The sequence below is a fragment of the Prionailurus viverrinus genome, chromosome B1 (assembly GCF_022837055.1).
Source record: "Prionailurus viverrinus isolate Anna chromosome B1, UM_Priviv_1.0, whole genome shotgun sequence".
In the NCBI taxonomy this organism is placed as follows: Eukaryota; Metazoa; Chordata; class Mammalia; order Carnivora; family Felidae; genus Prionailurus; species Prionailurus viverrinus.
The window spans coordinates 138,390,654-138,415,810 of NC_062564.1; the positions used below are offsets into that span (position 1 = coordinate 138,390,654).

At 43.4% G+C, this 25,157-nt stretch overlaps 1 protein-coding gene across 2 annotated transcripts in view; it reads left to right on the forward strand.

The window, feature by feature from the left end:
• Nucleotides 1–25,157, forward strand: part of SCD5 (stearoyl-CoA desaturase 5) — a 152,716-nt gene that overhangs the window by 68,842 nt on the left and 58,717 nt on the right. Inside the window, exons 1-2 of one of the 2 annotated variants that reach the window (XM_047854731.1) lie at nt 22,831–22,898; nt 24,746–24,876. In XM_047854731.1, coding sequence (XP_047710687.1) covers nt 22,853–22,898; nt 24,746–24,876 — 177 coding nt within the window. In that variant the 5' untranslated portion in view covers nt 22,831–22,852. Of the gene's footprint in view, nt 1–22,830; nt 22,899–24,745; nt 24,877–25,157 lie in introns of those variants that run through there. The other variant, XM_047854730.1, reaches the window with a different exon arrangement.

Sequence of the window (25,157 nt, forward strand, 5' to 3'; positions counted from 1 at the left end):
TCTGGAAGCTGGAGCTTCTGTCCTACTGGCTACAGAAGTGTCTTAAACATAGAAACATGCATTGTAAATGGGAACAATAAACAGTGGTTGTCAACCTTGCCTACGCTTTGGAATTGCCTGGAGAGCTTTAAAAATATCACGGCTGGGCCCCACCCCCAGGTCCTGATTTAACTGGTCTGGGGTGTAGCCGGGGCTCCTGAGACTTTTGAAAGCTTCCTAAGTGATTCTGATGTGCCACCCAGGTTGAGAACAACTGCTGAGCTGGGCCGCCTGATGACTATTTGCAGGAAGAGGAGACTCTTAATTAGCATCTCTAGGGGGCATACAATGCCAGGGAAGAATTCTGAGAATTAAAATAAGTCATTAAAGGGGAAAAAAAGGCCAGGTAGGCAAAACAAGACCTGTACAAGTAAATTCAGGATAAGGATTCCTTTTTTTTTTTTTTTAATCTTTGTGTCCAATGTGGGGCTTGAACTCATGACCCAGAGATCAAGAGTCCCATGCTATACTGACTGAGCCAGCCAGGTGCCCCTGGGATGAGGGTTCTTAAAACAGCCTATTCTACTAGACTAGTGGAAGACAGGGAAAAGATTCAGAGGAGACAAAGGAAATGGGTAGTTTTGCTCATCGAAAAGCTCAAGGCTGAAGAGGGGAGGCCCAAGGGAAGCTGGACCTTCCAAGACACAGGGAAACACCAGTTGGTAAGGGATTTACCTGTGAAACCAGAATGGTTTTGACTGGCTGTCCATGGGGATATCCAAGGAGCAGACAGGAAAAACCATTACTTCTCAAAAGAATCAAAAGGGAACCAAAGCCTGGAGCAGCCCCTGTCTCTGGGAGATGAAAGTAAAACTGTTCACAGAGGCCATAACCCCTGATATGGGGGAGACCACAACCCATGGGTGGAGCCTGTGCACTCAAAGAGGGTAAGGACAAGGGCCTCAGAGCATTTGAAATATATTCAACTCCTTGCCAGTGGGCCAGGATACACAGCTCTCCAAGGGTGCCATCCTCACTGTGCTCTACGTGGATGACATCCCTTCTTGGAATATTCCAGGTTGTACCTTCAGCAGTTGGGCAGCACTTGGCCTTGTCCACCACATGTCACTGTTGCACCCAAATCCCCATGTCTCATAGTGGAGCTTGGGGTTTCATTTGAATCCAAGGATCAGGAATTCAGAATTGGGTGCATCTGCCTGATGGGGAAATCTCTCCTCCTTGGATGGGAACCCAAGAGCCTCAAGATGTGAGATGGGGTGACCCTAACACACCCCTGTGTTATCCTGTGATGATTGTGAAGAAAAATAGACCTTACTCCATTAGAGACAGGATACCCTCCACCTAGTAGGATGAGCCTAGCAGCAACAATGCGTGCTCTTCCAAACTTTACAAATGCAGGGATGCCTGGGTGACTGTTGGTTGAACATCCGTCTTCGGCTCAGGTCATGATCCTGTGGTTCGTGGGTTCAAGCCCCATATTGGTCTCTGTGCTACAGCTCAGAGCCTGGAGTCTGCTTCCGATTCTGTGCCTTCCTCTCTCTCTGCCCCTCCCCTGCTCACAGTCTATCTCTCTGTCTCTCGAAAATAAACAAACGTTAAAAATAGAGCGTGAAAAATAGGCAGAAGGTTTATTTGAACAAATTAGCTGAGAACAAATTTGTTTATTTGAACAAATAGCTGAGAACTTCCTAACCTGGGGAAGGAAACAGACACCTGAGTCCAAGAGGCACAGAGAACTCCCTTCAAAATCAGCAAAAACAGGTCAACACCATGACATCTCATAGTGAAACTGGCAAAATACAGAGAGAATTCTTAAAGCAGCTAGGAACAAACAGGCCTTAACCTTTAAGGGTAGACACATAAGGGTAGTAGCAGACCCTTCCACTGAAACTTGGCAGGCCAGAAGCGAGTGGCAGGAAATAGTGAATGTGCTGAATAGGAAAAATATGCAGCCAAGAATCTTTATCCAGCAAAGCTGTCATTCAGAATAGAAGGAGAGATAAAGCCTTTCCCAGAGAAACAAAAACTAAAGGAGTTCATTACCACTCTGCGAGTGGAATGCTACAAAGACTACAAAGGATCAGAGACATCACCACAAGCACAAAACCTACAGATAACACAATGGCACTAAATTCATATCTTTCAATAATCACTCCGAATGCAAATGGACTAAATGCCCCAATCAAAAGACATAGGGTTTCAGAATGGATAGAAAAACAAGATCCATCTATATGCTATCTACAAGAGACTCATTTTAGACCTGAGGACACCTATAGATTGAAAGTGAAGGGATGGAGAACCATCCATCATGGTAATGGATGCCAAAAGAAAGCCGAAGTAGCCATACTTACATCAGACAAACCAGATTTTAAAACAAAGACTGTAACAAGAGATGAAGAAGGGTATTATATCGTACTTAAGGGGTCTATCCATCAAGAGCTAGCAATTATAAATAGTTATACCCCCAATTTGTAAGCACCCAAATACATAAATCAATTAATCACCAACATAAGCAAATTCATTGATAATAATACTATTATTGTAGGAGAATTTAATACTCTACTTACAACAATAGATCATCTAAGCAGAAACACAACAAGGAAACAAAGTCTCTGAATAACATACTGGACTAGATGGACTTGCTTACTTTCATCCTAAAGTAGCAAATACACATTCTTCTTGAATGCACATGGAGCATTATCTAGAATAGATCACATATTTAGTCACAATTCAGTCCTCAACAGGTACAAAAAGATTGAGATCATACCATGCATATTTTCAGATCACAATGCTATGAAACTTGAAATCAGCCACGAGAAAAAATTTGGAAAGCCCTTAAATACATGGAGGTTAAAAGAACACCTTACTAAAGAGTGAATGGGTTAACCAGGAAATTAAAGAAGAAATTAAAAAATACATGGAAGCAAATGAAAATGAAAACATGACAGTCCAAAACCTTTGGGATGCAGCAAAAGTAGTCCTAAGAGGAAATTCAGGCCTGTTTCAAGAAGCAAGAAAGGTCCCAAATTTACATCTTAACTTTACACCTAAAGGAGCTAGGAAGAGAGCAGCAAATAAAGCCTAAAGCCAGCAGAAGAAGGGAAATAATAAAGATTAGAGCAGAAATAAATGATATAGAATCCAAAAAAAAGTATAACATCAATGAAACTAAGAGATGGTTTTTTGAAAGACTAAACAAAATTGATAAACCCCTAGCCAGACTTCTCAAAAAGAAAAGAGAGAGGACCAAAGTAAATAAAATCACAAATGAAAGAGATCACAACCAACACCACAGAAAAACAAACAATTATAAGTGAATACTATGAAAAATTATATGCCAACAAACTGGACAGTCTGGAAGAAATGGACAAATTCCTAGACACTCACACACTACCAAAACTCAAACAGGAAGAAATAGAAAATTCGAACAGGATCATAACCAGCAAAGAAATGGAATCAGTTATCAAAAATCTCCCAAAAAGAAATTAAAGAAGAGTTAATACTCTTTCTCCTCACACTGTTTCAAAAAATAGAAATGGAAGGAAAACTTCTAAACTCTATGAGGCCAGAATTACCTTGATTCTAAAACCAGAAAAAGACCCCACTAAAAAGGACAATTACAGGCCAATATCCCTGATGAACCTGGATGCAGAAATTCTCAACAAGATACTAGGACATTGAATTCAACAGTACATCAAAAGAATTATTCACCATGATCAAGCAGGATTTATTCCTGGGCTACAAGGCTGGTTTAATATTCACATATCAGTCAACGTGATACACCACATTAATAAAGGATAAGAACCATATAATCCTCCCAATATATGCAGAAAAAAACATTTGACAAAATACAACATCTTTCTTGATAAAAACCCTCAAGAAAGTAGGGATAGGATGAACATAACTCAACATCATAAAAGTCATATATGAAAAGCCCACAGCTAATATAATCTCAATGAAATAATTAAATAATGGTATCTCAATGAAATAATGATATTTCTCAATGGAGAAAAACTGAGAGCTTTCCCCCCGAGATCAGGAACATGACAGGAATGTGTACTCTCACCACTATTGTTCAACATAGGACTAAAAGTCCTAGCCTCAACAATCAGACAACAAAAAGAAAAAAAGGCATTCAAATCGTCAAGGAAGAAGTCAAACTTTCACTTTTCACAGATGACATGATACTCTACATGAGAAACCTTAAAGACTTCACCAAAAAACTGCTAGAGCTGATACATGAATTAAGCAAAGTCACAGGATATAAAATCAATGTACAGGAATCGGTTGCATTTCTATAAACCAATAATGAAGCAGCAGAAAGGGATATTAAGGCATTGATCCCATTTACAATTGCACTAAAAACCGTAAGACACCTAGGAATACACCTAACCAGAGGTAAAATATCTGTATCCTGAAAGTTACAGAAAGTTTATGAAAGAGATTGAAGAAGATACAAAGAAATGGAAAAGCATTCCACCCTCATGGATTGAAAGAACAAATATTGTGAAAATGTTGATACTACCCAAAGCAATTTATACATATAATGCAATCCCTATCAAAATAACACAGCATTTTCCACAGAGCTAGAACAAACAATCCTAAAATTTGTATGGAACCAGAAAAGACTCCAAATAGGCAAAGTAATGTTGAAAAAGAAAACCAAAGCTGGAGGTATCACAATTCTTGACTTTAAGCTGTATTACAAAGCTGTGATCATCAAGACAGTATGCTTTTGGCACAAAAACAGACACTTAGATTAATGCAATAAAATAGAGAACGCAGAAACAGACCCATAAATATATGGCCAACAAATCTTTGACCAAACAGGAAAGAATATCCAATGGAAAAAAGTCTCTTCAGCAAATAGTGCTGGGAAAACTGAACAATGACATGTAGAAGAATGAAACTGGACTACTTTCTTATACCATACACTAAAATGGATGAAAGACCTAAATGTGAGACAGGAAACCATCAAAATCTTACAGGACAAACAGGCAGCAACCTCTTTGACCTCAGCCACAGCAACTTCTTACTTGACATGTCTCTGGAGGCAAGGGAAATAAAAGCAAAATGAACTATTGGGACTTCATCAAGATAAAAAGCATCTGCATAGCAAAGGAAATTATCAACAAAACTAAAAAGCAACTGACAGAATGAGAGAAGATATTTGCAAATGACGTATCAAATAAGGAGTTATTATCCAAAATTTATAAAGAACTTACCAAACTCAGCACCCCCCTAAAAAACAAATAACCCAGTGAAGAAATGGGCAGAAGACATGAATAGACACTTTTCCAAAGAAGACATCCAGATGGCCAAGAGACACATGAAAAGATGCTCAACATCACTCATCATCAGGGAAGTAGAAATCAAGACCACAATGAGATACCACCTCACACCTGTCAGAATGACTAGAATGAACAACTCAGGAAACAACAGATGCTGGTAAGGATGCAGAGAAAGAGGAACACTTTTGCACTGTTGCTGGGAATGCAAACTGGTGCAGCCACTCTGGAACACAGTACGGAGGTTCCTCAAAAAGTTAAAAATAGAACTACCCTACAACCCAGCAATTGCACTACTAGGTATTTATACAAAGGATACAAAAATGCTGATCTGAAGGGGCACATGCACCCCAATGTTTATAGCAGCACTATCGACAATAGCCAAAGTATGGAAAGAGCCCAACTGTCCATTGACTGATGAATGGATAAAGAAGATGTGGTATGTACACACACACACACACACACACACACACACACACACACACACACTGGAATTCTACTCAGCAATGGAAAAGAATGAAATCTTGCTATTTGCAACAACGTGGCTAGAACTAGAGGGTATTATGCTAAGTGAAACCAGTCAGAGAAAGACAAATATCATATGATTTCATTCATATGTGGAATTTGAGAAACACAACAGATGAACATAGGGAAAGGGAAAGAATAAGAAGATAAAAACAGAGACGGAGGCAAACTGTAAGAGACTCTAATACAGAAGACAAATTGAGGATTGCTGGAGGGTGTTGGGTGGGGGAGAGATGGGCTAAATGCATGATGGGCATTAAGGAGGGCACTTGTTGAGGTGAGCACTGGGTGTTATATGTAAGTGATGAATCACAGGGTTCTACTCCTAAGGCCAAGACTACACTGTATGTTAACTAACTTGAATTTATAAAAAAAAAAATAAATGTAAAAAAAGGCACCTGATGTCAAGTTCTTCCACTGTTACTGATGCTAAGTTTAATCTCTTGGTAAAGTGCCAGATTCCTCCATGGTAAAAGGTGATTTTCCCCTTCACAGCTAGTAGGCAGTCTGGAGGGTGATGCTTTGACACCGTGGGAATATCCTGCTTCCTGGCAATCCTTTGACCTAATGATTTTAGCATCTGTATTCTTTCGCAAGGGCTGCTCTCATAAGTACCACAGATTTGGGGGTTAGCCAGCAGGAATTTATAATTCATGGTTCTAGATGGTAGCAGCCTGAAATCAAGGTGTTGGCGGGATCGGTTCCTGCTAAAGGCTGTGAGGGCAGCATCCGGTCCAGGCGCCTCTCTCCTTGGCTTGTAGATGACTGTCTCCTCGTGTCACCTCACATCCCCTTCCCTCTCTGGGTGCCTGGTCCAAATCTCCTCTTCTTATAAGCACCCTGGTCCCATTGTAGTAAAGCCCACCCCAATGAACTCCTTTTAACTTGAATCTGTCTGCAAAGACCCTATCTCCAAATAAGGTCACATTCAGGGGACAGTGGGGGTCCAGACGTCAACATAAGAATTTGAGGAGGAGGGAACACAATTCAACCCACAGCAGCATCCATTGATGATTCTCACTGGAATCCATTCTTTATTGGGGTTTTAGTTTGGGTTCCCTGGGAAACAGATTCTGGGAGGCAGATTTGTGTGCTGGCTTCTCAGGGACTGTGCTTGGTGACATCCATGAGAGACTAGGAGAAGCAAGACTGGGCAGAGAGAGAAGATGAGGTTCACCACTGCTGCAACAGAGACCTCAGTCTACACTGCAGGCAGCTGTATATCTGGATGGGTCTTCAGGGATATTACAAATTGAGGCAAAGGGCCAGGCCTTTGTGCCCCTTTATCAACTAAACATTAGACATTAGACACAGCCTCCCACCAGGGAAGGACAAGACCTTGGGCTTGCCAGCTTCCTCCATGAGGGCAGTGCCCAGAGAAAGGCTCAGCTGTGAGCTTTCGGACACCAATAGTGCGGGCAGTTGGGGGTTGAGTGTCCGGGCCATGAAGCTGAGGCAGGAACCACAGCGCCTGGACAACTGGGGATGGCAGAGGGTGATTTTCCCCCAAATCTCCATTTGTTACCTGGCACTTTTCCAAAAAGAAGAGCTTTTTCTCATCAACTGCAATGAATTATATACTCCTTTCTAAAAATATGGGGAAAATCTTAAATGCTTACATTTTTCCCATTTAATCACCATTTTCCAAGTAAGGAGTTGATATAATTCAGCTCTGTTCAGAGTGGCATTATTACTTTTGCCAAGGTGGACCCCCTTCTGCCATAAAAACATCAGAAGTTACATTTTGCAACTGTGTTGGTATAAAGAGAAATACAACCTAGGTCTGGGTTCATTATCATGTATTTCATGTTATATTCTCTTGTTTTCCTTTGGAAGGAAATGTACTATGGGCTTTCAGCACTGTGTCTACTCTACCTAATGCATAACTTAGTCCAGGTTATGCTCCATCCAGATCCAGATCAGGGGCCAGGCAAGCAGTAATTGAAGAAGGTTGATTCTGAGTGCATATAGGTGCATGGGGTCAGTGGGGGTGACTGTTTAAGGGGAAGGGGCATTTAGCTCTAGTAGAAAGTGGCCATGTAGGAAAGTGAGGTGACCTGATACATCTTTCCATTTTTCCAGAGAAGCCAGAAATAGAAACTTTTGAAAATTTGAAATTATTTATTTTTAATTGTTGGCGCATTTTTTACAAAAAGTCTTTGGGCTGATTGTAGCGGAAGGAGTTGGCTAGCCGTGGGCCTCCCTGGGGAGAGATGCTGACCGTTCTCATACTCGGTACCTTGCAGAAAACCCGGTATGTGGAAGGTACTTGTTTGCTCAGAAATGAATGAATGGATAGTTACATTTTGCTAAGGCAACCTGTTAAAATCAGGTTTATGCATCAAAACCGGGGAAGATCAGAAAACCAGGTCCTGGATTATGCTGCAAAGAAAAAACAAATCTTCCCTGGGTTATTCACAGCAACTTACAGACTTGGCAAGAATAAAAATGTGTGAAGAAAACCCTTGAAACCAGAGTTCATGAACTAGGTCAGGCTGCCTCAGTGATGCAGTCACTAACCAGACAATCAAAGGGGATTTCTTACTATGTTGATAGAATGCTTTATTATTCAATTAAACTTTTTTTTTCCTACTTAAGGCAGATTCGTTACTGTGGTAAAAAAAAAAAACTGTGTTTTGTTATTTTTTCCTTTGGGGGCACCGAGTACACCTTACCACCAAGAGTTTTTCATCTGTGTCCTTGGCCTGTGGTTGCTAGGTGGGGGAGGTTGGGTCAGAATCCATTGGGTTCATGCCAAGCCCCGGGAAGGACCTTTCTCTGGTCAGAAGAGAGCATGAGGAGAATGAGGAGAGCCTTGAAGGAATGGGGATAGAAAGCAGTACCTCCCAGGGGGCTTTCCATAGACTTTTTTTTTACCAGCTCTTTTGGCTTAGACATAAAGGCAGCAGTGGCGCCCTGTCAGAGCTTTCCCCCAAGATGCTCCTCCAGGGCTCGGCCCTCTGAGGGTCTGGGTCTCCCAGTCTTTATGCTTCATTGCTGAGAAGGTGCCTAACTCCTGCCTAAACTTCCGGGTCCTAGGCTCCAACCACTAGCTGTCTTGATTTCCTTAGAGAAATTGCTTGTTAGGAAAAAAAGAGAGAGAAGGATGATAATCCATAGTTACCCAGATATTTCAAACGATGAGGGCAGAAATTATCCTTTTTTTTTTTTGCCACTTCCCCCAAATTGATTAGTTTGGGTCATGATTTTAATCTTAGTCTTCCTTCAGAAGGACCAACGTTTTTGACATTGTCCTTGCTCATTTATGGTCAGAGACATTAATGAGCATGTACATAGCTATAGCAAAATGTATGTATGCACACCTCCCTCTCCCCCCCCCCCATAAACACACTTACTGCCCAAGAGAAAATCAAAACCAAATAATTAATGGAAAAGGAAATTCAGTGTATCCATAGCGCAGTAAATTATTCTCTTTGTGCGCAATTATCTGTAATTCAAATTTCAGTAATTGTGTTTGATTTTAATTGTTTGAGAGAAAGAGAGATGGATGATGGGAGTTATCCTGAATCACAAACCCCGAATGAGTTTGCTCTTCTAAATTCACCTCAGAGAACCTGGGAGGACTGAGGATCAGGGTAGGAAAAAGTCTCTGCTGGGACCTGAGGCATTCTTTCCCCTGAAGTCCCTGCTTCCTGGTCACCCAGCCTCAGCCTTGCAAGGGTAGCCTAGTGATCAGAATAATGGTGTTTGGGGGAGCTTGGGTGGCTCAGTTGGTTAAGATCCAACTCTTGATTTCAGCTCAGGTCATGATCTCATGGCTTATGGGTTCCAGCCCCACGTTGGGGTCTGTACTGACAGCACGGAACCTGCTTTGGATTCTCTCTCTCCCTCTCTCTCTGCCCTCCCCTGCTTGTGCTCTCTCTCTCTCTCTCTCAACATAAATAAATAAACTAAAAAAAAAAAGAATAATGGTGTTTTCAGTAATGGTTACTGAGATATTACTGTTTACTAAATGCTTTATATACATTTTCATTTGTCTTAAACCGTTTGAGATAGTCTTTTATTTTGTTGGTTTGTTTGCTTCACAGATAAGAGAGCTAAGACAAAGAAAGTGTAAGATAACATCCTGCCCCATCCCCCCCGCCCCCCAGCTAGGAAATGGCAGGTGGGCAATTCAGTTACCTGTGCGTCTCCTCACTTCGTGAAAGGAGCCCGTACCTCCTCCATGAGTTGTTCCAGTGAGCTCTGAGTCTCACGCCTAATAAATGATTCCCACCCACCCCCACACCCAAAAAAGCTTTGCATCAGTTGAGGGAGAGGAAGAGCTTTGAGGAAGAGAGCAAGAGGACATAAAGGAAGCAGGAAGCCACTTGGAAGGGTAGAGAGATCCAAGTCTAAATTACTTTGTGTTCTTGAACAGCTGTCTCTCAAGGATTTGCTTTGGTGTCATACTGAATACTTATAGATAATAAAATAATAAAATAACTTTGATTTTTGCTTGTTTTGTGGGGTTTTTTTTTGCATTTTTACTAAAATATTAAGCAATTGACCACTCCAGATAAAGCTCTTTTAACACTTGTGTGGCCACTCCTACTAGACGCCAGACATTTTCTTTTTTTTAAAAATTTTTTTTTTCAACGTTTATTTATTTTTGGAACAGAGAGAGACAGAGCATGAACGGGGGAGGGGCAGAGAGAGAGGGAGGCACAGAATCGGAAACAGGCTCCAGGCTCTGAGCCATCAGCCCAGAGCCTGACGCGGGGCTCGAACTCACGGACCGCGAGATCGTGACCTGGCTGAAGTCGGACGCTTAACCGACTGCGCCACCCAGGCGCCCCAAAGACGCCAGACATTTTCAAAAGTGGACTGGAAGCAGAACGGTATAAGTCTGACATTTTCTCTCTTTTAAAAAAATTTTTTTTAATATTTATTTTTTGAGAGGGAGAGACAGAGTGCAAGCAGGGGAGGGGCAGAGAGAGAGGGAGACACCGAATCTGAAGCAGGCTCCAGGCTCTGAGCTGTCAGCACAGAGCCTGATGCGGGGCTCATACTCAGGAACCGTGAGATCATGACCTGAGCCAAAGTCAGAAGCTCAACCAACTCAGCCACCCAGGTACCCCATAGTCTGACTTTTTTTTAAGAATAGAAGAAAATAACTCATCCCCTCCTTTTCCCCAATCTTTCGGTTTGGTCAACTTGTTTTACAGACTTCCCTTCAGGAAGAAGGCTGTCAGCACCATTCTATGATGATTAAGAGCCATTAACATTCTGTTTAACAAATGCTTACTCCTATCAAGGGATATTTTTGCTTTAATGAGACCTCTTCCCACACTGAGGTGTGAAGGTAGGGCCCAAAGGCACAAATGATCTTCAGTCTTGGTTCTTTTTTTTTTTTTTTAAGTTTTATTTATTTATTTATTTATTTTGAGAGAGAGAGAGAGAGAGAGAGGGAAAGCATGAGCAGGGGAGGGGCAGAGAGAGAGAGGGAGAGAGAGAATCCCAAGCAGGCTCTGCACTATTAGCACAGAGCCTAATGTGGGGCTTGAACTCACAAACTGTGAGGTCATGACCTAAGCAGAAATCAAGGGTCAGACACTTAACTGACTGAGCCACCCAGGCACCCCTTCAGTCTTGGTTCTTTAGCAGCTCAGTTCTTGTGTTTTTATATTATAGAACTGTTTTTGTGATGCTTTGAAAGCAATCCTTGTCTCATCCTTTAGTACACTTAAGTATACTTTTTTCCACTCTGTACCTGAAAAAGACAGAAAGCAGGAAAAGAAGGAAGGAAGAGAGGAAGAACGTGTGTAGGGCATGCTTCCATCTGGGCTCTGTCACTAGAAAACCTTTTGCCCACATCACTAAACCAAGAGAGAAGCTAGGTTTCCTTGGTTGTAAATGAGTCTCTGCAGGGATCCCCCCCTGCCTTGCAACTCAAAGTGTGGTCCTCCGGGCAGCAGCAGTGGTGTCACCTGGGAGCTGGTTGCACGTGCAGAATCTCTGGCCCCACCCAGACCTACTAGAGTTGTATCTGCAGTTTAACAAGATCCGCAAGTGATTTGTGGGCACACTGATTTGAGAGGCGCTGTCCTTGTCCATCGCCCCCATAGCAGGCTATGTAACAGGATCACCCAGGGGGAGCCCCCCGAGTTGCCTTGTCAGTGTGAGGCCCTAGGATACATGTATAGAGTTTAGAGCTCTTCAGGTAATCTGAGGCAGCTAGCCCAGCCCAGAAGCCCACCATGCCTCATATAGAGGCTAGCCCTCCAGGGCACAGGGCAGTGTGAGAGGGGAGGATGTGTCTGCCTTGGCACATGGAGGGAATCCTGCACATTTTCTCTACTCTCACCCACTAGACCATCTTCCACGATGATTTCTTGTCTGTCTTTCTAAATTTGATCACATGAAATCCTTTCTGGGAACCCTACTGTTCTCGTGATCAGATATATTCTATGTGTCAGCATCATACATATGTCCCTTTCTGGTCGGGCCCCTGTCTGATTTTCTTTTCTTTTCTTTTTGTTTCATTTCATTTCTTTTCTTTTTTTTAAATTTTTTAATGTTTATTCGTTTTTGAAAGACAGAGAGAGACAGAGCACAAGCAGGAGTGGGGCAGAGAGAGAGGGAGACAGAATCTGAAGCAGGCTCAAGTGGGGCTCTAACTCACGAACAGTGAGATCATGACCTGAGCCAAAGTCAGACGCTCAACTGACTGAGCCACCCAGGGGCTCCTTTTCTCTTCTCTTCTCTTCTCTTCTCTTCTCTTCTCTTCTCTTCTCTTCTCTTCTCTTCTCGCTCCTCTTCTCCTCTCCTCTCCTCTCCTCTCCTCTCCTCTCCTCTCCTCCCCTCTCCTCCCCTCCCCTCCCCTCCCCTCCCCTCCCCTCCCCTCCTCTCCCCTCCTCTCGTCTTCTGTTTTCCTCTTCTCTTCTCTTCTCTTCTCTTCTCTTCTCTTCTCTTCTCTTCTTTTCCTTTTCAGAGAGAGAGCACTAGTGCGAGCTGGGAGGGGCAGAGGGGGATGGAGGATTGGAGGCGGGCTCTGTGCTGTCAGAGAAAGAGGTCTGACCTGAGCCCAAGTCTGATGCTCTACTGACTGAGCCACCCAGGTGCCCCCCTGTCTGATTTTCTTATTTCATTGTACTCCCCCAACTCTCCTTCCCACCAGGAGCCAAACCAAATCCCTCTGCTTGAATACACTGAGCCTTCACACCTCCAGCCTTTCCTGGTGCCATTCCTCCTACCCTCAGGAGCTGCCATGGTACGGGGTGCCTCTCCTTCATTCTTCCCCTCACTCCGTGATGGTGTGTTTAGTACCCATCTAGAAACTGCCCACAAGTGAAGAGACCAATTCTGTCTTGTCTGGACCTGGGTAAGAACAGTTTTGGCTGGGGGTGGGGATGGGGAAGAAGGACAAAAACTTAGTGGGCGTAAGAGAGAATGGGCAGTGAAGAACTATAATCTCCTATAAAGAGACCAATCTATCCAGTAAGCTTTTCTGGGAAGGGAGCAGGGAAATGGAAAGGATCTAGGTGGGGAATTGGAGTCAAGAGAAGTGTTTTGGTGTTTTGTACATGAGAGAAATAGCAGTGTGGTTGTAGGCTGGTGGGAATGAGGGAGGGTATTTCTTGATGACACAGAGAGGAGAGGAGAGTTGCAGAGCAACAGAGTAGGATGGAGTGGATAAGATGCACAAGGAAGGCCAACCAGCCTTAAAGGGAGTGTGGATTAGCCTCTGTAGTAATAGAGAAATCTGGGGGTCACAGGCTGAGGTGCTGGAGGGTGGACTGAAGAGATTTTGGTATTTTCAATGAAATCAGAAGCAAAGCTATCAGATCAGGGGCTGGGGGGAAGGGATGTGTTGGGGATGAGGGGATTGGAGCAGGTACGAAACTGATGTCCAGGCAAGAGAGAGCACATATGGACTAGTGAAGCTAGTGGTCATGAGTTTTAAAGTGAGACCAGTCAGCATGGTTGTGTATCTTTCTCTGGCTAAGTTAGTTGCACAGGCACAAGAACACATGTTCCCTGCCCTCCTGGAGATTATGTTTTAGAAGGGAAGATGGCATTAGATCAATAATTCCTTGTTTATTACAATGTGATGGCTGCTGTATTGAAAAACACAGAAGGCAAGAGAGCATCCAACATGGATACCTGCCCTGGCCTGAGTGCCTGAAGTAAGTCCTGTATGTTTGGAATGAGGTACTAGAAAAGACTTTTAAATTCTTGCTTTTTTTTTTTTTTTTTTTTTTTTTTGAGAGAGAGTGAGCAATCAGGGGAGGAGCAGAGAGAGAGAGAGACACATAGAGAGAGAATCCCAAGTAGGCTCTGAGCTGTCAGCACGGAACCCAATGCAGGGCTTGAACTCATGAACCATGAGATCATGACCTGAGACAAAACCAAGGGTCGGACGCTTAACCGATTGAGCCACGCAGGTTCCCTGTTTTTGTTTTTGTTTTAAATTACAAATAGTGTGGTACAGTAGCAGAGTCATAATGAGTTATCCAACAATTTTGTGTTTCTTAGTGATCTGCTATGACTGTCATTCTGTCATATAAGCCATAAACCAATGAGGAAAAGTAACATTTACTCAGAACTTTAGAGCATGTTAAGTGGGCCTAATTGAAGGCAGGAAGGATACTTGAGGAAAATAGGCAGTACATGTAAGATGCATGAAATATATCTTCACTCTCTTGTTCCATTCGCTTTCTGTTAAATCTTCCTAGAAGATGCCGGCAGTTGCTTAAACATTCATGCCATGGGAGGAGAGAACATATTTTCTTGCGGTCCATGTGGAGCACAAGAGAAGGAGGTTTAGTGGAGGGAGATGGGAATTGCAAAGAGGGGCTGGTGGATATTGTAAATCTAACAGAAGTAGAAGGTTTTAACAGTAAACAGAAACCTTTTGCTTTTCAGCCTGTAAGACCCTGTGAAAATGTTCTGCTTTCGAGAGAGCTGTTGAAATAGCACCTAGGAGAAATTTGCCTCAGGATCTTGAAACCTATAAACCCAAACCTTTAAGGGAAGATGTCGGGTCTAGTTGAAATTCTTTGTTAATACCATTTGGTGAGATGAGTGGCCATGGAGGGCCTTGTTCTGTCCCTGGCAGCCCCATATCAGGACCTCTCTTTCAGGGCTTGGCCAGTCAGCAAAACACGTTGGGACCCTAGACCAGTAGCATCAACACCGCCCATGAACCCTTCACAGACCCACTGAATCAGAATCTCTGGGACGGGGCCCAGCATCTGCATGTAGACATGATCGCCTGGTGATATGTGTGGCACATTAAAGTTGGAGAAGCGGTGACCTAAAATACTATCGATCTTTCATCCCAGTCCTTTGTTGTCAGCCTATTTGTTAAATAATTTCAGAGATAAATTACTCCTACAGCTCCCAATGAAACCAAAGAGGTGTAAAGAAGCAAGGGCAGGTGCAGTCACATCGGGAGAATGAACAAGAAGTCTTCCAAGAACTCTGCTAAGAGTAGAGCAGGATACTCTACCTTCGCACTGCTGGCATTTTGTAATGATAATTCTTTGTTGGAGGGAGAGTCTGGGCACTTAGGCAGCATCCCTGGCCTCTATGCACTGGATGCCAGGAGCGCCCTTCAAGTTTGGGTTTGTGACAACTAATAATGCCTAAAGACTTTGCTCAATGTCCCTTGGGGGGTGAGGAGACAAAATCACCCACCCCCTTGAGAAAGCACGGGCTTAGAGTGATAAGGAGTGTAGGTGTCTTCGGAGGGGGTTATCAGGAAAGAGAATATTTTACAGAGGCAGTGGAGTGGCGTTCCTAAGAGGGGCAATAATATGTGCCAGGGCTCACTGCTCACCAGGCATGGCGTGCATTTTGCATGCTCACCTCTTTTCATCTTTATAACACGTTTGTTGTGAAGCAGGTACTATTTTACCCACTTTATGGATGGAGGAACCAAGGTTTAGAGATTGTCACACTGATAAGTGATATGCAAGGGATTCAGTCCCAGGTTCATTTCATTATTTTTTTAAATGTTTATTTATTTTTGAGAGGGGGGGAGGTTCAGAGAGATGGGGGACAGAGGATCTGAAGCGAGCTCTGTATGGACAGCAGAGAGCCTGATGTGGGGCTCGAACCTCTGAACCATGAGATGATGACCTGAGCTGAAGTTGGACGCTTAACTGACTGAGCCACCCAGGCCCCCTCCCAGGTTCATTTTAACCATAATGCTACCATAATTGCCAATCGTATACATGTGTGTGTACATATATGTATATGTATCTTTTATATGTATTCCTTATCTGTGTCTCTGCATCTATGGGTCTGCTGGCCTCTTAACTATCTTCTGAATCTAGGAAGGACTGGAGAGGAGAAACAGCCATTTACTGGCCAGAGCCCCAAACTGACTTTCAAAGCACTTGAGCAGGCTGGCAAGGCAGGTATCCAAGCACAGTATCTTCTCCGTGGCAGCTTCCGCCCCTCCCCCAGGAGCCTTCACCCTGATTGTTTGCTCTGATTGCAACCTCTCCCCTCCCCTTGGTGGAAGACAATTCGTTGGTGCTAATCACATCTTCCTGCAGCTTTCTGCAGCAGGAGCCCTGCTACACACGCCACCTCCCAGCCGGGTGCCTAGATATCAGAGTCCCCACTGTCTGGAGCCTGGTGGGGACAGCTCACACCATCAAAGGGAGCCACTGGGAGGGGAATGCTGACAAGACCAGAGTTCACATGAAAGGGCAGCCTGGGCTTGCCTATCCTGAGAGTCACTTAGAATTTATGGGGCCCCGAGGCCCCTCTGGAGCCCCTGGCTCTGCATAGGGTCAGCGTCTGGGTGGGTTAGAGAGAGCACCTAGCCCTCACTGGATCTCAGCTGCTCCATTTGTAAATTGAGGGGATGGGACCAGATGGTCTTCTAGGGTGTACCTCATAGGACAGTGGTTTCTCAGCTCTGGTTGTGCATCAGAGATAGAGCGTGAACAGGGGAGGGGCAGAGAGAGACAGGGAGACACAGAATCTGAAACAGGCTCCAGGCTCTGAGCTGTCAGCACGGAGCCCAATGCGGGGCTTGAACTTACGAACCGTAAGATCATGACCTGAGCTGAAGTCAGACCTTAACTGACTGAGCCACCCAGGCGCCCCTGTGCATTTGTTTTTAAAGAGGAATTTTTATTTTTATTTTTATTATTTTTATTTTTTAAAAATGTTTATTTTTGAGAGAGAGAGAGAGAGAGAGAGAGAACATGTGTGAGCAGGGAGGGGCAGAGACAGAGGGAGACAGAGGATCTGAAGTGGATTCCTCACTGACAGCAGAGAGCAGGATGAACTCACGAACTGTGAGATCATGACCTGAGCCAAAGTCAAATGCTTAACTGACTGAGCCACCCAGGTGCCCCTAAAGAGGAATTTTTATATTGTGCATTGGTTTAGGAAATTAAGGGAACCAAACTTCCTTCTGCACTCTGTTCCCAAATATTGATCTTTTCATTCGATCACTGCTGTAATAGGAGTTGTAATGATCTTATGCATGCAGAGTATTTGAAAGTGAACAAAGGAAGATTGTTTTAAAGGACACCTGGGTAGCTCAGTCAGTTGAGTGTCTGACTTCAGCTCAGCTCAGGTCATGGTCTTGCTGTTCTTGAGTTCAAGCCCCGTGTTGGGTGCTGTGCTGACAGCCCAGAGCCTGGACCCTGCTTCGGATTCTGTGTCTCCCTCTCTCTCTGCTCTTCCTCCACTCACAGTCTTTCAAAAATAAATAAACAATAAAAAAACCCGAGAAGATTGTTTTAAGAAGTATTAGAGGGACTGATCTGGTGTGGTGACTGGTTTACCCTCCTCTACTCTCCATGCATTTTCTAAGTACTTCGTGTTGAACGCCCTTTAATAGCTTCCTTTGGCCTGAGCCCAGCGTCCAGTCACCTCAGTGCAGCAAATAAGACCTATTTGGCCCTACATTTAAATCTCTTTAACCTTTTTTGACCTCCCCTTCCCCTCTCACCCTGGACTTCAAACACATGCTTTTAAAAATTGTGGTAAAATATACATAACAAAATTTATTATTTTAACCATTTTAAGCATGCAATTAACTGCATTCGCAAAGTCGTGCAAACACCACCACTATCCATCTCCAGAACTTTTTCATCATCCCAAACTGAAACTCTGTACCCATTGAACAACTCCTCATTCCCCTCCCCCCCCCTTCCTCCATCCCCTGGTAACTTTTATTCTACTTTCTGTCTTCATGAATTTGCCTCTTCTAGGTACCTCATGTAAGTGGCTTTATAAATTTCTTTTTGTGTCTAGTTGATTTCAGTTAGCATAATGTTTTCAAAGTTCATCCATGTTCTGTGGCATGGGTCAGAATTCCATTCCACTTGACCGTCAAATAACATTCCATTGTGTATACGTCACATTTTGTTTATCCATTCATGTGTTCATGGACTTTCGTGGTTGTTCTCACCCTTTGGTGAAAAAGTACCTGTTTTCAACTCTTTGGGAATATATACCCAGAAGTGGAATTGCTGGACCACTTGGTAACTTTATGTTTAACTTTTTGAGGAACCACCAAACTTTTCCCTGGTGGCTGAATCATTTTTCATTCCCACCAGCAATTCATAAGGGTTCCAGTTTCTCTACATTCTCGCCAACACTTGTTATTTTCTGTTTTTGTTTGGTTCTAGTAGCCATCTGAGCGGGTGTGAGGTGGTCAGATACAGGCTTCTTGTCAGAGCCCCTTCCCCAGCCCAGGTCTGTGCATTGGTGGGTCCCCCTGCCTGAATCTTGCCTTCTCCTCATCCTTCAGGGGTTAACTTAATTTTCGCTTCCACTGCGAAGTCCTCTCTGATCCCTCAAAGTAAATTATCTCCTATTTATTTATTTATTTATTTATTTATTTATTTATAATCTCTACACCCAATGTGGGGCTTGAACTCATGACCCTGAGATCAAGAGTTACGTGTTCTTCCAACTGAACCAGCTAGACACCCCTGAATTATCCGTCTTTTAATCTCTTTTTACATTATGCTGTTTGTGTCCTCTGCAGCACTTGCCATAATTTATAATTATACAGTAAGTAATTTACTTTTCAAACTCCTATTGACTCCAGGAGGCAAAAGCTCGTGTTTGTGGTCACCTTGTAGACCCAGTTCTAAGCTCAGTGCATGGTCTATAATAGGAGCTCAATAAACTGTCTCATGAAGTCTTGAGTTGCCTGGAGTTGCCAAGGCAAGCTGAGGCTGAACTGGATGCCGAATTATGGTGAGGGTGATTTTAGAAGTGAACTTGCCGGTTGGTAAAGGCAAAACACAAAGCAAGGGTCTTGACTTTCAGCTTATTTTCTGAGCTAAGAAGTCTTGATGCATTTAAGCTCCTCCCATTAGAATTAAGGCAACCCTGAGAAGTCAAGCAGCCAGCAGGGGTGTGGAATGTGGGCTCTTCCTGCCTTAGATTGTGTCCTGGCTGCATCACTTTCTGTCTTGTTGCCTTCATCTGTAAGATAGATATCATATTACCCACCCACTTGAGGTGAGTATTCAAAGACTAACTAGGTATAAATTTAGAAACACGGAATGGCACCTGGAAAGTTCTTGGTCAATAGTAGTTGCTACTATTATTTAGCAGCTTTCACTCCAGTGCTAGAGGGACATAGATCATGCACAGTTAAAGAGTTCCGCTAACTGCCTCCTCTGTCTAGTGCTCACAGATGGGTCTCAAAGGGAGCTGTCCACCTCTCCCTCTGGTCAGGTCCGGAATTAAGGGAGTTTTAATTTTTGGTTCTTAACATCTCTCCAGGACTGTTCTCTGGTTGTGTGGTCCAGAAGGGGTCACTACAATAATTCTCTAAACATTGTTCCAATAGAGTACTCAGGATAGATGGGAGGCTCTGCCTTCCACCCTGGAAACCAAAGGGGCTGCGGGCACTCTCTCTTTTGTTGCTGGCAGCTGGGGCTGGCCTTGTGATCCGAGCATGGACAAATAGGTGCTTCTGCCTTGGAATCTTGGGTCTTGATATATTCAGGCATAGGTCAAGGGTCAAATAGGGACTCTTCTTGGCAGCTGCAGAAGATTTAAGAGACCACAGTATGACATGAGTGTCCAGTGGTGCCTAGTGTCCAGGGGTGATGATGCCTGTGGTGGCATCCTAGGCAAATGGTTGATTTTTGTTTGTTTTGTTCTGTTTTGTTTTGTGGCATGTCTATTTTATTCTGCATTTAGAAAATATACATAATAACAAAGTCTATTAGGAATTCAGTAATAGTTTTTTTTAATGACTGCTTTATTAAGTTTTTACTCATGGCATACAACTCATCTATTGGCTTTTAGTATATTCACAGAATTGTGCAACCATTACCAAAATAAATTTTAGAACATTTTTATCACTCTTCACACCAATCCCCCCCATTACCATTAACAGTCACTCCCCTCCTCCCTCCCTGCCCTCCCAGCTCTTCACAACATGAATCTACTTTCTGTCCCTATAGACAGCAAACTGTTATTTTTTTTTTAAGTTTATTTATTTATTTTGAGAGAGAGAGCATGTGAGCGGAGAGGGGCAGAGAGAGAGAGAAAGAGAGATAGTGAATCCCAAGCAGGCTCCACACTGCCAGTGCAGAGCCTGATGCAGGGCTCGAACTCAAAAACCATGAAATCCTGACCTTAGCTGAAATCAAGAATCGGGCACTTAACCTACTGAGCCACAGACACCCCAACAGCAAACTGTTCTTAAACCAGGATTTAAAGTATACCTTCCTTCCCTTGAGGTAAGGTTTCTACTTAAGTCTTGCATTACTATTGCCACAGAACAAATCACCCCAAAATTTATCAACCTAAAGCAACATACATTTATTTTATCACAGTTTTTGTGAAGCAGGAATCCAGGTACCACTGGTGCTGGGCCCTCTGCCCCAGGATCTCTCATAAGGCAGCAGTGTGTTGACCCAGGCTGCTGTCTTATCTGAAGGCTTGACTGGGGAAGGATCTGCTTCCAAGTTCACTAACACTGTTGTTGAGAGGACTCAGTTCCTTGAGGATTATTGGACTAAAGTCTCATTTCCTCACTACCTGTTGGCTGGAGGCCACCCTCACTTCCTTGCCACGTGGGTCATCCCAATGTGGTGACTTACTCTATCAAAGCCAACATAAGAGAGAATCTGCTAGCAAAACAGAAGTCACAATCTTTTGTGACCTCATCATGGAACTGATGTTCCCTCAATGTTTCTACATTCTATTGGTTAGGAGCAAGTTACTGAAGGGGAAGAAATTACGCAAGGCATGAATATCAGGAGGCAGGGAGCATTGGGGCCATTTTGGAGGCTCTGTACCAAAATTGTCCTGCAAATGTCCTGCAACCCACCCCCCCAAGTATGAGATCTGTAGGCTATTTAATATCTTTTTAATACATTTTTAAAATTATTTTTAATGTTTATTTTTTGAGAGACAAAGAGACACAGGGTGCTAATGGGGGAGGGTCAGAGAGATAGGAAGACACAGAATCTGAGGTGGGCTCCAGGCTCTGATCTGTCAGCACAGAGCCTGACACAGGGCTCAAACTCACGAAAGGTGAGATCACACCTGAGCTGAAGTGGGATGCTTAATGGACTGAGCCACCCAGGCATCTCTACATTCTTTTTTTTACTTGAGATAGCCTGAATTGGTGACTCTTCTTTCCATCCAGACCAATATAGGTGTTTGCTACTTACTATTCTGTAATATTGTGATTCTGAATTCTGTTGATCTAGCTCCTTTCTCTGTGAGGTGTGAGCTACTTGATAAAATTATTGACCCTGCTTGTTACTCCTTTTCCCCCCAAAGTTATCAACTCTGTTTCTGAGTAGTTGACTGTCTCAGAGCCAACTAGGCAGCATCCATCTGAAAACTTGTTTGGATATCAATCTCCACAAAGATCATAGAAAAGAGGTTAAAAACCTCTTAAATTAGCCCTATCAAAATAGGAAAACTGAGCCCTGTCAATATAACAGTCTCATATTCAGGTAAGGGTTTTTGTAGTTTGTCCTCATTTGGGCTATGGCCAGAGGTTGCTTTCTTCCCCAGAGGTTCTGAAGAATTTTAGTATCAGAAATCCAGGGACACTTGGGTGGCTCAGTCAGTTAAGTGTCTGACTTCTGCTCAGGTCATGATCTTGGGGTCCATGGGTTCGAGCCCTGTGTCAGACTCTGTGGTGACAGATCAGAGCCTGGAGCCTGCTTCAGATTCTGTGTCTCCCTCTCTCTCTGCCCCTCCCCTGCTCATGCTCTGTCTGTCTGCCTGTCTGTCTGTCTCTCTCTCAAAATAATAAATAAACATTAAAAAAAAAAGAAATCCAGAGCAAACTAGCAACAAGAAAAGGGAATTTGTCGCCTCACATAACTAGGAGAAATACCAGGGAGGTTCACAGCATCAAGAGAACTGTAGAGCTCTGGGGGCTGCAACCAGTGGCCCGGGGCAGGCAGCTCTCCTCTCAGCTCTTATTGGCATCTCCATCATCTTCATGTCTCACTTACTTGGCTTCATTCTCTACTATTGTAATCATGCCTGGATATGTGACCTTTAGTCTTTGAGCCAGAAGAGAGAGAAAGTTTGGGTCAGCTGTTTATTCCAGGGCCAGGAAGATGGAGTCATATGCTAGGCCAGGCCTGGGTTACATGGCCACATTCTTGTTGCCAGAAGAAGGACCATGAAAAACCAATAGCCACTACTGCCCAGCTCAGATCAACCATGTAAGTGATCCCTGAAATAGTGGAGATCCCATACTGGGAAGCATTGTCTGTGATAAGGCCCTGTCTGGGAACCATGCATTGAATGGATTCTTTTTTTGGCCAATGTTTTTCATTGTCCAGTGTCTTAGTCCACTGGCAAAATAGAGTCACATTGAATTTTTCCATTATAGATTTCTTATTCCCTAACTACTTGACAGTTGGGAAAAAATTATTGGTAGAGACATGAAGGCCAGGGATGACATGGAAAATAGCTGTCCGTTTCATAGACTCATGACCAAGATTAAATTATAATAACAAAAGAGGCCACAACTTTTTATATACTGTTATTTTTTGTGATTTATGGGCAGATTGTCATTTCTTGTTTTTAACCTTTCAAGTAAGGAATGATTTGTCAAGTTTATGAAAAGCACATGCATTCAGAGACTCATTAATCTTAGTGCCAAGGGTAAGTCTTGTTTTCAGACCCATATAAATATGGATTGAAGTCAAGATCAGACTTGACCTTTGGGAGATGTAATATGGTTCTACTTTTGAATACGTGTATTGACACTGAAGTTACCCTAGTAATTCTTCTAGACAAGTGCTATAATAGTCTCCCTAAAAACTCGTCTTGTCCTGGTACCATTCACAGTTGATCAGGGATGTTCTGACAGCCAATCACTTGTTCTTTGCCAGATCTTTATGGAGGGCCTTGCATGTGCTAAGTGCTAGAAGCAATTGTGTGGGATAATATGCCTGATCCTACCTACTTATAGCTAGGTTTAGAGTTCTCCCCTCAAGTAAGGAAGAAGCTCACTTTTAAATTTAGACTGGAATCCAGTATTAAGGATGGTAGTGGGGTGTAAAGAAGTAAAGATGAAACTTACTTGATGTCTCCCAGAGGGATAGGGGAGTGTGGGGTCAGGAACTTGGTTCTTGGTTCAGACAGACTAGAAATCGACTCTTAGCAAAGACACCTCCTAGCTTTGTGACACTGGGAAATTAGTTAACTTCTTTAAGCCTTGGTTTTCTCATCTGTAAAATGGGATTAATAATAATATAAACCCTATAGGATTGTTTGATGTGTTTTTAATAAGATAATCCAAGTAAGACATTTAGCATTGTGTGGGCATATTGCTTTAAAAGCACTAAAGTGGTTGTAATAATCTCAGGAATAATAATTTATTGGGGGGTCCCTGTGTCCCCTTTATACCACACTTTTTTTTAACAGTTTTTTTTTAAGCTTATTTATTTTGAGAGAGAGAGAGGGAGGGAGGGAGGGATGGGCAGAGAGAGAGAGAATCTCAAGCAGGCTCTGCACTGTCAGCACAGAGCCCGAAGCAGGGCTTGATCTCACAAACCATGAGATCATGACCCGAGCAGAGATCAAGAGTTGGTCGCGTGACTAAGCCACCCAGGCACCCCTACACAGGCTTTTATAAACTCTCCCAGGTCTTGGTATAAAAAGTAATCCACCCCCACCACTGGTCAGGCAGCATGGGGTCTCTTGGCAGAGGCTTTGGAACAAGGCTGACTTGGGTATATAGGCAGGATTTAACTCTCAGAGATCCGGTTCCTCAACTGTAAAATGAGACACTACAACATGTCATGAGGATTAAAGATAATATATTTAAGTGTGTGGCAGATAATAAGCTCCACTGTAGGCTGGCTTTAAAAAAATTCCCCACCTGGCCATCTTTGCCATCCCGGGTCATAGGGATGGTGTAAGTGGGGATCTCTAGAAGGCAAATCTCAGTTGTCCCTATTGTCATTTTTATTCTCATTCTCACTGGTCCTGAGCCAGACTTCACTGCTTTTAGATCTGGCCTGATTTCCTTCAAACAATGACCTATGAAGCCATGATAATGGCACTGCCATTTAGAAATATGGTCTTCATATAACACACTTCCTAGCACAGGTGCCAGTCAAGAGGCAACATAAACATCAATCTTAGCTCTACAGAGAATGAGCATGTAAGACTGAGTTACAAATATACACTAACGTGATTAAGACTTTGCATCAAGACTGGCAAGAAACATTAGCAAATAAAAGATTTGTTTGATAGAGAAAAATTAATGTTCAAAGGTCAAAGTTTCCTGAGGAAAGTTTTCACCACTTCTGCCTGGTACTGAAAAACTACAAATCAATAAAAAGTCTGCATTTCCCCAAGTTACCGATTCTTCCTTCACATTGCAGATTGTTCTAACACCATTTCCCATGGGTCTATGCAGAAGAGAAAAAAGCATAGGGGAAAAAAGCTTGTGTAGGAGCTTGGTGACATTTACTGACATTTTCCCTGCTTGTGTCTTACAGCGTACTTCTGCTTCCTCCTATCTGCTCTGGGTGTGACAGCTGGTGCCCATCGCTTGTGGAGCCACAGGTCCTACAAAGCCAAGCTGCCTCTGAGGATATTTCTGGCTGTTGCCAACTCCATGGCTTTCCAGGTGGGGAATGGAGGGTCCTCTCTGCCTTAGGGACCCAGCGCAGATGGCACTGTGGGTGGAGGCACAGACCTGCTCCCTGTGGACTGATCATTCCTTCACTTCCATTCCAGGCTCAGTAATCAGGTCCCTAAGCATTCCCCTTCTGTCCCAAATTTCTATCTCCTTGTAGCTTTAGATATGGTAAAATGTTCCCTAGGGGCTTTGTGCCCCTAGGAATACTAAACCACAGAGGAGGAACGAGATTCCTCCACCCAAAACGCATGCCCCGAAACCCTCAACAT